Genomic DNA, 15,304 nt, shown 5'->3' with positions numbered 1-15,304 from the left:
CTATCTCGCCTGGAGGTTGGCTGGGCCTCTGCCCCGGAGGACACGGTACTGAAGTAGGCACCTGTGTGCACTACGAACTGTGAGTAAAGCTTTGAAATTGCAAGCTCTGGTGTCCTCCATTCATTCTCGCATCAGCACCGCTACATCTGGGTATCAGCATCCGCACCATTCTGTGCCTCTCCTCAGCCATTGCACCTACACTGCCCTGGGACTACAGCTCCTCCTGTGGGGAGCTACACCATCTTTGCTGCATCACCCCATCAGTCCCAGTGGATCTGCACGCAGCGTTGGTGGGTCGCCCTCGCCGGCTTCACCCAGGGCTGTGGGGTACTCGGTACCGGGCCGGTGTCAGGGGGACGATGTGTCACAGCAGCGGTGACCCGGTCCGTGGCCCTGGGCCCCAATATCAATGGCGGTGATGTTTGTTTGTAATGTAAAGTTTGTGATGCCACCCGTGGTGTTTGGCAAGTAAGATGTTAGCCAATGCTGCGTGCAGATCCTCTGGGGCTGATGGTGTGTCGCAGCTTAGATGGTGTAGCTCCCCACAGGTGAAGCTGTAACCCCAGGGCAGTGTGAAAGTACAATGGAGGAGTAAGGGCACAGGATGATGTAGATGTTAATACCCAGTTGTAGCGGTGCTGATGCGGGAATGATTGGAGGACACCAGAGCTTGCAGTTTCAAAGCTTTACTCACAGTTCGTAGTGCACACAGGTGCCCGCTTCGGTAGCGTGTCCTCCGGGGCAGAGGCCCAGCCAACCTCAAGGCAAAATAAGACTCTTCCCGCCAGCACCCCGCCAATGTGTCCTTCCTGAACGACTCCTCCATTGCGCCTTTTAATGTGAAGAGCTCCAGTACCGTGGTTACTCTGAAGTTCCTCCTGTCAGATGTTCCTAACAACTCTCTCACTTGTATGACAGACAGCTGTAGCCTGCTTTGGGGACTCCCTTCTCCTGAATCCCGGCTCTGTATCCGTTTCACTGTTGTATCCCAAGTCTTGGTTGAGAGTAGTGCATGTACAGCCAACTACTCCACCGGTGTCTGCTGCAGAACCATAAGTGTCCATACAACCTCGGGGACCGGGCCCCGGCCTTGCGCTGAGAACCTATAGGCAGGGTTCCTATCCAACCCACTCCTCTCTGTTCTCTCTCCACTTCGTTCTGTGCTTGTCTTTCTATCTCTTATGGAAATGCAGATTACAGTTCTACGTCTCTCCTTTTCTCTTCCTTTCCCGTGCCAGCTGGCTCAGGTCACTGAGGCAGCTGCAGCACTCCTTCCGCTATCCCTTCTTCCAGGGATCCCCCACTCCTCGCTGAGGGGCTAGAAACTCAACTCCGTCAGACGGCCCCATAAGGGACTGACCTGTAATTCTATCTTTCCCAGTCTTTTATACTAACTCCACCCACCTCCCAGCACATCTCGTGTTACGAAGCAGGGTTCCACGAAAGGTGCTCCTTCTACACCCTGCGCCTAAAGCTGCAATGTGGCCCTGCTGAACTATCCTGTGTGTGGGATGCAGGTGTTGGAGTGTGGCAGGGAGTTCCCACCTTACCTGGATGGTGGGGCACTACACCTTAGGAGAAGGTGCAGTACCTCTGTGGCGACTGTGCCTCAGGGGCGCCACATTGGCTTAACATCTTACTTGCCAAACACCACAGGTGGCGTCACGAACTATCCAAATAAACTACATTACAAACATCATCTGCCATTAACTTGGGCGCCCAGGGCCATGGACTGGGTCACCGCTGCTGTGACACATCCCCCTGACACCGGCCCGGTACCGAGTACTCCACAACCCTGGGAGGGCGACCCACACCCTGTGCTCTTCACAGATGAAAGCAGGTTCACACTGAGCACGTGACAGAGTCTGGAGACGCCATGGAGAGTGATCTGCTGCTTGCAACATCCTTCAGCATGACAGGTTTGGCAGTGGGTCAGTAATGGTGTGGGGTGCCATTTCTTTGGAGGGCCACACAGCCCTCCATGTGCTCGCCAGAGGTAGCCTGACTGCCATTAGGTACCGAGATGAGATCCTCAGACCTCTTGTGAGACCATATCCTGGTGCGGTTGACCCTGGGTTCCTCCTAATGCAGGACAATTCCAAACCCCATGTGGCTGGAGTGTGTCACCAGTTCCTACAAGATGAAGGCATTGAAGCTGTGGGTTGGCCCTCCCGTTCCCCAGACCTGAATCCGATTGAGCACATCTGGGACATCATGTCTCGCTCCATCCACCAACGTCACATTGCACCACAAACTGTCCAGGAGTTGGCGGATGCTTTAGTCCAGGTCTGGGAGGAGATCCCTCAGGAGACCATCCGCCGCCTCATCAGGAGCATGCCCATGCACTGTACAGTAGGGAGGTCATACAGGTACATAGAGGCCACACACAATACTGAGCATCTCTTCCTTGTCATGAGGCATTTCCACTGAAGTTGGATCAGCCTGTAATTTGATTTTCCACTTTGATTTTGTGTATCATTCCAAATCCAGACCTCCATGGGATATTCATTTTGATTTACATTGATAATTGTTATGTTTTATTGTTCTGAACAGATTCCACTATGCAATGAATAAAAATTTGCAACTGGAATATTTCATTCAGAGATATCTAGGATGTGGAATTTTAGTGTTCTCCTTATTATTTTGAGCAGTGTAGGAGAGAGTGAGCACACACCGACGACGGCCGTTTCGCGCCTAAAGTGCCTCCACGGGGCTGACCCCGAAACGGACGTCTTCGGTGTGTGCTCACTCTCTCCTTCAGCCTCCTGGCCATGAAGTTTTAATTGTGTGCCAATAAAAGCGGACTTTCTATTTGGATGGGTGAGTGCTATGGTCCTTTCTCCTTGATGGTGGATTTACAGATACTATATTTTCTGGACAAGCACCCAGGATCATGGTTTGACAGCATAACCTGGCAGCGGTGCCTACCGGCTCTTTTCTAGCTTAGTTGAATATATATATATATATACACACACTCACATACACACGAGCTGGAAGACAAGCCAAACAACAACATGTTTAAAGAGTGCAAAAAAGTTACAGAAAAAGGATGATTAGTGATTGAACATCACACATAATGTCTTTTGTCTTTCTCCAGAAATGGAAACCAGCATGGTTCCCTGTTGGAATCACTGTAGTTCCGCTTCTCTGTACACATACTGTATATATATATATATATATATATATATTATATAAAGCTCAAGTGTGTGTATGTATGTATGTATGTATGTATGCGTGTGTGTATGTCCTGGATTGGCATCCGCACCGTCGCAGCTACAGCCACAAAATTTGGCACAGTCGCACGTCTGGACCCTGAGAGTGTCACATATGTTGCAAGCCCCGCCGCTCATTATGATGTCATAATGGTTGACTATGGGATGGAGGATGTGTGATGGGTATATGGGCACTGGACTATGGGATGGAGGATATGTATGATGGGTATATGGGCACAGGACTATGGGATGGAGGATATGTATGATGGGTATATGGGCATGGGACTATGGGATGGAGGATGTGTGATGGGTATATGGGCATGGGACTATTGGATGGAGGATGTGTGATGGGTATATGGGCACTCAACTATGGGATGGAGGATATGTATGATGGGTATATGGGCACGGGCCTATGGGATCGTGGATATGTATGATGGGTACATTGGCACTGGACTATGGGATGGAGGATAATTATAATTTTCTATAACTAACTGTAGTTAGTTACTATGCCCGGGCAGCGCCGGGCTCTTCAGCTAGTATATATATATATATATATCCAAGGGCCTATGGGAAAACTCATGAACAATTTGCCACAACCAAAACAAAAAAAAACAAGAAAACAGACCAAAAAACACGACCCAAAATGCCCTTCTTGTGCCTCCCATCTTCTTACAGACTTGGCGCCAACACCAGGGACAATGATTGTTGTTAGAAAAAAAGGCAAAAATGGCAGAAGTTGCATGAAAGCACCTGAGAATCCCAGGAGACACACAGGATTGTTCTTTATGCTTCTTCTGATACACATTGTGCTATGTAGGATAAACACCAACTCCGCAAAGATTATTCTCATCTTTCTACTCTCACTCTCTTCACTTGTATGACCACATATGAAGCCAGAGACACGTGCACAGAGAGGCAGAGCTACAGTGATACCAGCAGGGAGCCACGCTAGTTTCTATTTCTGGAGAAACACCACAGCCATTCCGTGCGATGTTCCATCACTAATCATCTTGCTCTGTAAAATTTGCCCTCTTTAAAAATGGCGCCGTTCGACTTGCCTTCCGGTTTAGATCACGTGATACCTGCGCCTCACAACACACTCGTTCCATGCTCGAATCGCGCTATCAAGTTCAGCGGGGCCTGACAGAAGAAGGACCCCGCTGCAAGGTGTCCATAACATTGCCTGACTAAAAATTGCTATTTATCGTCATTTTATTCCTTTTAACCATTCGTTTCGTTGCCGAGATTAATATAGATGTCTTACGTGAAGGATTTTTTATTTTCATCAGCGTTTGTTAAATGAGAAACGGAGATTATTTTCAGATGATTATAAAGGCAGCGGTGACGGCAGCCCTGGGCAGAGATGGCGGCGTACAGATGGTGCAGTGTCCTCCGCTCTGTGTGCAGAGGTGAGATGATAACCCGTCTGCTCTTCACCGGTGCCTGACGTGATCTGTGTAGTGGAGGAGAAAGCTGCTATTAGGTTGTTTTTTTACCCTGAGAAACCAGTTTTATGGCTAAATCGGTTTTGTACCTATGTTTTTCTATGAAAGTCTCGTGATTTCCTGCTTACTCTCCAGTACAGAGCCGGCTGTCACTGCTCGTTCCAAGCAGATTTCCAGTACAGAGCCAGGCCTCTTTCACATATCAGTTTTTTGACAACAGTCGCAATCCGGCAATTTTTGAAAAACACGGATTCGGCAAAGGATGCCGCCGGATCTGTTTTTTTCTCATAGACTTGTATTAGCAACAGATTGCGATGGGATGGGCTCACGTTTCATCTGGCGTTCACCGGATCCGTCGAAAAAGTAACGTGTTTTGTCTCAGTCGAAAAGTCAGACGGCGACGGATCCAGCGCCGTCCATGATTTGCTAGGATGGAAGCCTATGGGCCCTGGACCCATCGCTGTCCGTCAAATGACGGAATCCAGCGACTGATTCCGCTTTTTTTAAACTGAGCATGCTCCAATTACCAGGTAGGGCAGTTGGATCCGTCGCATCAGTTTTTCCCAATCTGCAACCGGTCCGTCGAGCCCGACGGATTGTGATTGACGCCAAAAATCTGATATGTGAAAGGGGCCTTAGATAGCAGATTTGCACTGGGGCAACTCTTGTCAAATACTGTGGTGCAAGGCAGATTGCACGGTACCGCACGGAAAGTCACAAAAAAAGCTGAATGGTTGTGAATTATGACTCGGTAACTTATGGGTCGCTATGTGACCACGTCCACTCTTCCATGTAGCAGCGCCATACAGCGATCTTTGACCGTGCCACGTGTGTCGTGTCCAGAGTCGCTGCGTGGCCCTTTACCATGTGGCTAGTAGCGATTGTATCTGGTGGTGCAGATACATGGCGCCGGTGTCACAACCCTGCATCACAGCCCCGGGGAGAGCGAGTGCTGACACTTCGGGAGCGGAGTATAGGCTTCGTTATTTTATCAGCGCCGAACATTTAGTTTAAGAAGGGGCTTGCCCTAGTAGTGGAGAACCCCTTTAATTTTCATCCTAAATCCTTATCTATTTAATGCCATAATCTAAGATATTTAATATAATTGCATTAAAAATGATCTAGCCTTCTCTAACTACACTATACATTAACTGCTTTTCTTTTTTTTTTTTTCTACCTTTTTGATGATGCTTCTTGCTGAAACGTCAAACTTTCGTGAAATGAAGCATCATCCCTGACTTTCGATTTAGTGGCCGGGCTAGTCCCTGCTCTGGCGCTGTGCATAGTAACAGTGCGCTCCCTTGCCGGCTCAGATCAATAGTAACGAACTGTCTGCAGATTGCACTGTCACTACGGGTTGTCATAATACCCAGCATGCAGAGACCACCGCCGCCCCTGCAAATCAGTGGCTACGTACTCTGCCCCATGATGACGTGTCATTTGAGTATCCCAGCAAGCACTGGCATTCTCAAACATAGCATAATCAGAAAGGAAGTAGGGAACGAAAAGGAAAAGTAGTTTGAGAGTGTAGTTAGGGAAAGATAGGGAATTGTTAATGCAATTATATTAGAAAATAGTTTTAGATTATGGCATTAAATAGATAAGGATTTAAGATGAAAATTAATTTGTATTTCGGAACTACCCCTTTAATATTATGAGGAGTCAGTCACTAGTCAGGCTGTCCAGATTGCGGGTATCGTGAATAAGAGCCTGGCGGTTAACAGCTCCCTCTCATGCGTGGTACATGACCATTACCTGTAGTGGCGCTGTGAGAGGCCAGCGGCACTGGACGAGTCTTGATTACCCTGTAGATATCCGGGTAAGATTTCTGCATCTGAATTTCCACAACAAAATCACACTAAGTTTTGCAGGTTTTTGTTGTGGAAATGATGCAGATTTTAATGAGTATCTCACTCCACAGTCATTATTTCAAGAAGCACTCCTCCTCCCATCAAAGTTTTTTGTCCTCTTGATTAGAGATGAGCTAATTTGATCTGGTCAGGGCTTATTCGGCATGCTATAGCGATGACCGAGTAAGCTGCATCGGGAAACCAGATACCTGGATCTCTCCGGCTGATCAAGTGTCTGGCTCCACAGCTACATGTGTCGCGGCTGTGAACAGAACATGCATGGACAACATGTGTGTTGGGCTCTCCATGCATGTGTCGTACCTGTCACAGCCGCTACACATGCAGCTACGGAGCCGAACAGTTGATCAGCCGGAGCGATCCAGGTATCCGGGTTCTGGGAGCTGATGTTAATTATCTGGGAATGGGACCAATATCCCAAAAGGTTTCCAGACGATTAAGAACAGCTCACAAGCTGTTTGCAAAGGCTAAACAGACAGCTGTGGGCTGAAATTAATAGTATGAGAATATTGGCCCTGTCCCAGGCTAAAAACATCAGCTCTCAGCTGCCCCAGAAATGGCGCATCCATAATATGTGCCAAAACTGGCGTTTAGGCTCGCTCTTCCCATTTGTCCTGGTGCGGTGGCAAGTGGGGTAATCGGGTTGAGCTTGATGTCAACTGTTTTAATGTCACTGACATTGAGCCCAGGGGATAGTAATGGAGAGGCGTATATAAGACCCCCCACCCTTCATTACTAACCCCAAAGTCGTATTGTAAAAAATGCACTGCCACAATGAAGTTCTTTCATTGAAAGAATGACACACACTCCTTTATTTGAAATTAACACTTCATCCTCTTTTTCCCATTTATTACTGTAAATATTAAATTAATGAAACGCCATATTCCTCACCTGTCCAACAATAAATTTGTCCCACGAAGAAGACCAGCTCTGCTACATCTGGACTACATGCCTGAGCAGTGGCATGATGGGACCGCTCGTCCATGAATCCAGGAGATGCTGAGCTTGGGACGCAGCTTCAGTGAGGAGCTGTAATATCATAGAGGTCACTGCCAGCTGTTCCAAGGCTCGGTTCACTGAGCCGACCGATGACCTGCGGTTACCTTCATGACGTCACCCGTGTGCGGGACGTTTTGTGGACCGTGCTGCCGGTTAAAAACACAGACATATCAGAGGGTCTTGCCCACAGACACACGGTCTGTGGAAACTCGCTGATGTGTGCACAGAGCCATTCACTTGAATGGGTCTACATGTGTAAGTGTCTCCGGCATGTGTGAAAACTGTCACCACACCTACCTACTGACGTGTGAAGGAGGCCTTATGTGGTGTTTGCGCATGCCAGAGCATTAATTTCAAGCAGCGATCACTCTGGACATACGAGCGCTAGCAATCAACACAGAGGTAAGCAGCAGCCCATGTTAACTGAAGGGGCTGAAGGGCGCCCCAGATCTCTTGGCCACGTCAAGGGTGCATATCATATTAAATGCTTTTTACCCTCAAGAAAGGTGTGATTTTTTTTTTTTCGTAATTTTTTTTTTTTTTAATCTTTAAAGACGTCCCACCGTAAGGTTACAGACGCAGCCAGTGCCGGCCTTAGGCTGAACGGTGCCCTGTGCAAAATTGTTCTTCGATGCCCCCCACCTTGTTGTCTGCTTAATTATAATATATAATGCATATTAAATGAATGGACAATCCCGCCAATATCTGCGGATTCGGTAATGTTCACGGTGGCATTGTAGTGTTAAAATATGCAACCCCTTCGCCATCGGGTTTGCAGAACAATAAACTGGGTCTAGCGACGTCATGAAGACCTTACTGTGGCAGCACCGCCCCCAGCACTGACAGCGCTGGTGAGAGAAGCAAAGCAGGTCAAAAACAGAAGGCAAGCAGAGAACAGGGAAGTAGGAATGGCGAACTACAAGTGCAATGTCCCACCCAAAACCACTTGTAGCTCATTTGCATATCATTTCATTGCTGGATCTCTCACACTGCAAAATGGACTTCTACAACCAAGGTATAGAATTAATCAACATGAAACCCCCTGTACATACATGTGAAGTACAGTTGTGCTCAAAAGTTTTCATACCCTGGCAGAATTTTTACTTTCTTTGGTCTTTTTTTTTTTTTTTCAGAGAATATGATTGATAACACCAAAACTTTTTCTCCACTCATGGTTAGTGATTGGGTGAAGCCATTTATTGTCAAACTACTGTGTTTTTCTTTTTTAAATTATGACAGCCCAAAACATCCAAATGACCCTGATCAAAAGTTTACATACCCTGGTGATTTTGGCCTGAAAACATGCACAGAAGTTGACACAAATGGGTTTGAATGGCTGCTAAAGGTAACATCTCACCTGTGACCTGTTTGCTTATAATCAGTGTGTGTGTGCATAAAAGCTGAGTGAGTTTCTGGGATCCAGACAGACTCTTGCATCCTTCATCCAGCCACTAACGTTTCTAAGTTTTGAGTCATGGGAAAAGCAAAACAATTGTCAATGGATCTACAGGAAAAGGTAGTTAAACTGTATAAAACAGGAAAAGGATACAAAAAGATATCCAAGGAATTGATAATGCCAGTCAGCAGCGTTCATACTGTGACTAACAAATGGAAAATCATGGGCTCTGTAAAAACAAAACCACGGTCAGGTAGACCAACAAAAATTTTGTCCGCAACTGCCAGGAAAACTGACAGAAAAACTGACGGCACATCTAGAACTAGTCTGAATAGGTGCATACTAAAAAAACAGCTTGCATATCAAAATGAGGAAATGATTGCATTAAGGCATGTCAATATGAAATATATGAAGTGTGAATAGCATAATGGCTTTTGAAATTTAGAAAAAACATATGAGATACTTAGCACAAAATTTGACCAAAAGATGTGAGCCCATTCACCAACATCAAGGTAATCTCATAAACCAATGGGTCCCTATTCTAACTGCCTAGTGTTTTTTCTAAATTTCAAAAGCCATTATGCTATTCACACTTCATATATTTCATATTGACATGCCTTAATGCAATTGAGTGCAACCATTTCCTCATTTTGATGTGCCAGGAAAACTGTCGGGATGCAAAGAAAACCCCACAAATAACATCAGCTGAAATACTGGACTTTCTGAAAACTAGCAGTGTGGCTGTTTCAAGATGCACGATAAGGAGGCATTTGAAGAAAAATGCGCTGCATCATCGAGTCTCCGGAAAAAAGCCATTACTGCGCAAATGCCACAAAGTATCTTGCCTACAATATGTAAAACAGCACAGAGACAAGCCTCAAAACTTTTGGAACAAGGTGATTTGCAGTGATGAGACCAAAATTGAACTTTTTGGCCACAGCCATAAACGTTACATTTGGAGAGAGATCAACAAGGCCTATGATGAAATGAACCCCATTCCTACTGTAAAGCATGGAGGTGGATCGCTGACATTTTGGGGATGTGTGAGCTACAAAGGAACAGGAAACTTGGCCAAAGTTGAAGGAAAGATGAATGCAGCACGTTCTCAGCAAATACTGGAGGCAAATTTGCAATCATCAGCCCGGAAGCTGCACATGGGACATACTTGGACTTTCCAACATGACAACCAAAAACACAAGGCCAAGTTGACCTGTCATTGGCTACAGCAGAACAAAGTGAAGGTTCTGGAGTGCCCATCTGTCTCCAGACCTCAATATCATTGAGCCACTCTTGGGAGATCTCAAGCGGGCAGTTCATGCTAGACAGCCCAGGAATTTTACAGGAACTGGAGGCTTTTTGCCAAGAAGAGTGGGCAACTTTACCGTCTGAGAAAATAAAGAAACTCATCCACAACTACCACAAAAGACTTCAAGCTGTCATTGATGTTAGAGGGGGCAAGGCACGGTATTAAGAAATGGGGTATGTGAACTTTTGAACAGGGTTATTTGGATGTTTTGGGTTGTCGTTATGATTTAAAAAGAGAAAACGCAGTAGTTATGAGCGGTGGCGTTTTTCGTACACTTACAATTGGTGTCCTATTTAGAGGTCACGGCTGAACTTGCTTTTATCTTTGTTTCTGTGCGCCTGAATTTGCTATACTGGGGGAAAGAGACCTGATCACCTATTTAATGCTTGCGCTACCTCATTTTTATGTTCCGCTCGCCGACCTTGTGAACCGGACATGTCTTTGGAATCGCCACTCCAGCAGAAGTACTTGGAAGCATTACTAAAAAGGTGGCAGATCCCTGTTCTGTATTCATGAGGCTGCAGAAAGTGTTTGAGTTTGCAGTTTAAAAGCACAATAAGAGACAGCAGCTGCCTACCGGGAACGTTAGAAGAAGTTCCTTTTGGGTTTAAAGGGATGCAGTAATTTATCATTGTGAGCCGGGGGCAGGGGTTATGGATGAAGGCTGAGTTATCAGATTAGTGCTCACTGTAATGCCAAGTGACGGGCGATTTGTACCATGTCGGTAAACCAATAAATGACACTTTGCTGAATGTGAATTATGAGTCAGGATACCACTGCCACTAATACGCCTAGGATACAGCAATAATGACTGAAATCAATGGTCCAAAATGGCTGGCAGGTTTTTTTCCTGGGCTTCCAGGGAATGAATAAAGTACTTGGTAGACAGTGTATGAATGAGTTGGGAAAGTGGCCGGGAACCAAGCCATGGGTGACAATCTAGTGGGAAGCAGCGCCAACAATACGGTTAGGCCGGGGTCACACTGGCGAATAAAACGGACGAATGCAATGCGATAAAAAATCGCATTGCATTCGAACCCATGTTATTCTATGGGGCAGCTCCCATCGGGTTTTTTTTTTTTTTCTCGCATCCGATCCTCTGACCGAGACAATCGCAACATGCTGCGATTGTCACCGATTTTTGGATCGGATTCGACAATGCATGTCTATGGGGGCGAGAAAAAATGAGAGTAAAAACGGACCCGATGTGTGAGTTGCGATAAAAATCGCACCAAAAGCCGGCATTTTTTTTCCTAAAGACAGTAAAATCAGTGTCCAGTTAAATAAAGCAACGAATTAATAGATATAGACACATTAAATAAATATATATATATATATATATATATTTATATAGATATATATTTTATACATGTTATAGAGACACATTAATATATATATATTTCTAGTTCATACAGTTCTTAATTGCAGAATAGCCGCTGGCACATTAGCCGGCTTTTGTATAACATTCTCCCTGCAGCCTCAGTGACGTCAGCGGGAGTCTCCGCAATTTAATACAACGAATTAACCCCTTAAATGAACCCCTACAAGCCCAAAATTTAACCCACAAGCCCTCATATAATTAATAGTGAGAGACATAAAATAAAAAACATGAAATGAAATGGTTTAACTATATGTAAACCATGTGTCATTTCATGTTGGGCAGGAGAATGTTATACAAAAGTCGGCTAATGTGTCAGCGGCTATTCTGCAATTAAGAACTGTATGAACTGGAAATATATATATTAATGTGTCTCTATAACATGTATAATATATATATATATATATTTAATGTGTCTATATCTATTAATTAGTTTGTGTGGGGAAACCTGTCATTAGGCTCCATTATATGTCCATTTTCCTTTCCTTTGATTTCGCCAGACGGATGTCAAAAGGATGCTTACATGCGATTAAAATCGCATCAATGAAGATAAATCGCATCAAAAACGCATCACTGGTTAAGATACCTTTGTGCGATTTTGGACCGTTAAAATGGGACCGTTTTTTTTTTTTTGTTTTTTTTTTTGTGACTCCAGCCTTATACTGAGAAACTGTAATTGCGATGTCAGACGTTTCTTTAAGGGATTTTCTAGGTTAACCCCTTAGCGACCACCAATCCAATTTAAAACTGACCTGAGATGTAAGTGAATAGCATTCCCCAGACAGGTGAAAATGCAGCAGCTGTCATGTACACTATAGCTGACACCCTGCTGTATCTGCCACGGTCGGTATTGGCACTGACCATAGCATCTAGATGGTTGAGAACTGGGGGGCGGGGGCTCCCTCTTTAATCTCATCGGCACCCTGAGATCAGGATTGTGTGGTCCTGATGTTTTCCATGCCAATTCACGGCCAAATAACAGCGTTGGAGTTTGCCGGTTATAGCGGTCTGTTCAGAAGTTAGAAACATTTTAGGTGGTAAAAAAATTTTTATTTCCTGTTATGCCACTTTGCATGAAATCCTGTGAAGCACCTGAAGGGTTAATGAACTCCCCGCCAGCAGTTTCCAATATGTTAAGGGGTGCTGATTTTCAAATGCTATCGCTTTTGGGAGTTTTCCAAGATTTAGGTCCCAAAAAGTTTCGTGAAATTCCGTTAAAAAAAAAAAAAAGTGTGCTACAATTTATCCCCGAGTCTGTTTTTACCTTCCTGACCAGGACAAATTTTACAATTCTGACCATTGTCCCTTTATGCAGTAGTAACTCTGGAATGCGTCAACGTATCCCACTGACTCTGGGATTGTTTTTTCGTGACATATTGTGCTTCATGGTAGTGGTAAAATTTCTTCAATGACTTGCGTTTATTTGTGAGGGAAAAAACACAGAATCTTGGTGACAATTTCCCAATTTTCAAACTTAAATTCTTATACCCTTAAACCAGAGAGAGATGTCGCACAAAATTAATAAATGACATTTCCCACATCTCTACTTTACATTTGCATCATTTTTTTTTTTTTAAACTTTTTTTTTTTTTTTTGTTAGGAAAAAATAGGGTTAAAAGTTGACCTGCAATTTCTCACTTTTCCAATAAAAAAATGTACAAAACCATTTTTTTGGGGGACCACATCACATTTGAAGTGACTTTGAGGGGCCTATATGACAGGAAATACCCAAAAGGGTAACCGGAGAAAATGGACCTCAAAATTTGTTGTGCAATTTTTTTCTGAGTATATCGATATCCCATATGTGTTGGAAAACAACTGTTGGCACATGGCAGCGCGCAGAAGGGAAAGGGCGCCGTTTGGCTTTTTGAATACAAAATTGTCTGGAATTGTTAGCAGACGCCATGTTATGCTTGGAAAGCCTCTTTTGTGCCTAAACAGTGGAACTGCCCCCTCTCCCCCTCCACGAGCCACCCCATTATGGAAACTAGACCCCTCAAGGAATTTATCTAGATAAACATCTAGAGGGCACCTTGAACCCAAAGATGCTTTACAGAATTTTACAATGAACTGTGAAAATGAAAATATTTCCCGCAAAAATGTTTTTTTTTTTTTTTTTGTCCACAATTTCTCATTTTCATAAGAGTAACAGGAGAAAATGGACCATTATAATTTGTTGTGCAATTTCTCCTGAGTACAATGATGCCCCATATGTGGTTGAAAACTATTTTTGAGGCACAGTGCAAAGCTCAGAAGGAAAGAGGCGCCATATGGGAGTTGAGATTTTGCTGGAATGGGCTGAGGGTGCCATGTCACATAATCAGGGCCCCCTAAGTGGTGTCATTTTACAAACTACTCCTTCTAATGAATTCATCTAAGGGGTGCAGTGAGCATATTGATATCACATGTGCCTCCACCAAAATATTGTCTTAGCCCAGTATTTTACATTTTCAAACAGGGAAATGGGTCAAAACGACACCAAAATGTGTCCCATAATTTCTGCTGAATGTAGAAATACCCCATATGTCACTTTTTAGTACTACTTGGCCACATGGTGAGACCTGGGAGCGACGGAGCGCTACTTGCCTCCTGGAGCGCAGATTTTCCTAGAATAGTTTGCAGACTCCATGTAAAGAGCCCCTAAGTACTGAAATAGGAGAATACTCCCCCCTCAAGTGACCCCATTTTGAAGATTATACCCCTTTGGGAATTTATCTACAGATGTGAGGATTTTACTTCATGGGTCTTTTCACAAACAATTAGCAGTGGAAAATTGAAAATCTGCTATTGTAGTGCCCATACATTGTAATGCCCAGCTTGTCCTTCTGGAGGCATGGACCCATAAATCGGGCGGGATCTCATTTCTACAGACCTAGGGCTCAGAAGGGAGGGGCATTTGGATTTGGGAGAGCAGATTTCCCTGTATTTCTTTTGTGGGGTGAGTAGCCATAGTGCTTTTCCAGAGACTTTGTACTTACAGTAATGTGGAAGATCTCTATATTTCCGTTAATTTCAGTTCAGATGACTGGGGTTGGCTTTTTTTTTTTTGTTGTGTTTGAAGCTTTTATTGGCAACATTTTGCATAACATTTGGGATCACATTTATCCTGTGCTTTACACAGAGCACTTACATCTGGGCTTCCATCTAAAGCTACCAATGACTTCATTCAGAAGAAACCCCCAAGAGATCCATTCGCTATAATGAGGCAGCAGAGTTACACTGTACTCATTTTTGCCTCTGTTCAGTGGTCTCCCTTTCATCAGTGCACAAAACTGGCAGACCACGCTTTTGTGCACGCTTTAAATGATGGACACCGCCAGATCCCAGGTCAGACCGTGTCCAATGTCCCTGTCTGCTTCATTATAGGGAATCTTCTGCCGGAGGTTCCGTCTGAATCAAGTATTTCAGAGATTTACATGTAAACCCCAGTGTAAGCGCTCAGTGCAGGATAAATGTGAAACTAGCTTTACTGCGATCTTTAGGAGGCAGAATGGACAAATGAATTGGTGAACAATTGGTTTTATTTTTTACACCGTTCCTTGTGCAGTATAAGTGATTAGACGACTTTATTCTTCGGGCAGGTAAGATTACAGCGATACCAAATTTTATATAGTTTGTTTATGCTGGTTCCGCCTGTGGTAAAATTAATACGGCAGCTTTATTCTTCGGGTCAGTACAATTACAGGGATACCAAATTTGT

The 15,304-nt window shown here is 44.5% G+C and overlaps 1 protein-coding gene across 2 annotated transcripts in view; it reads left to right on the top strand.

Moving 5' to 3' along the window:
- The first annotated feature begins 4,466 nt into the window (after nucleotides 1-4,466).
- MRPS5 (mitochondrial ribosomal protein S5) overlaps nucleotides 4,467-15,304 on the top strand; it is a 122,526-nt gene continuing 111,688 nt past the window's right edge. The window contains exon 1 of one of the 2 annotated variants that reach the window (XM_073557500.1): nucleotides 4,467-4,621. In XM_073557500.1, coding sequence (XP_073413601.1) covers nucleotides 4,576-4,621 — 46 coding nt within the window. In that variant the 5' untranslated portion in view covers nucleotides 4,467-4,575. Of the gene's footprint in view, nucleotides 4,696-15,304 lie in introns of both variants that reach the window. The other variant, XM_073557501.1, reaches the window with a different exon arrangement.

Source organism: Dendrobates tinctorius, unplaced genomic scaffold (assembly GCF_039654945.1).
Source record: "Dendrobates tinctorius isolate UK_male_01 unplaced genomic scaffold, ASM3965494v1 ptg000250l, whole genome shotgun sequence".
NCBI lineage: Eukaryota > Metazoa > Chordata > Amphibia > Anura > Dendrobatidae > Dendrobates > Dendrobates tinctorius.
Note: the sequence above shows the minus strand (reverse complement) of the source record. Positions and strands in the feature narration are given on the sequence as shown.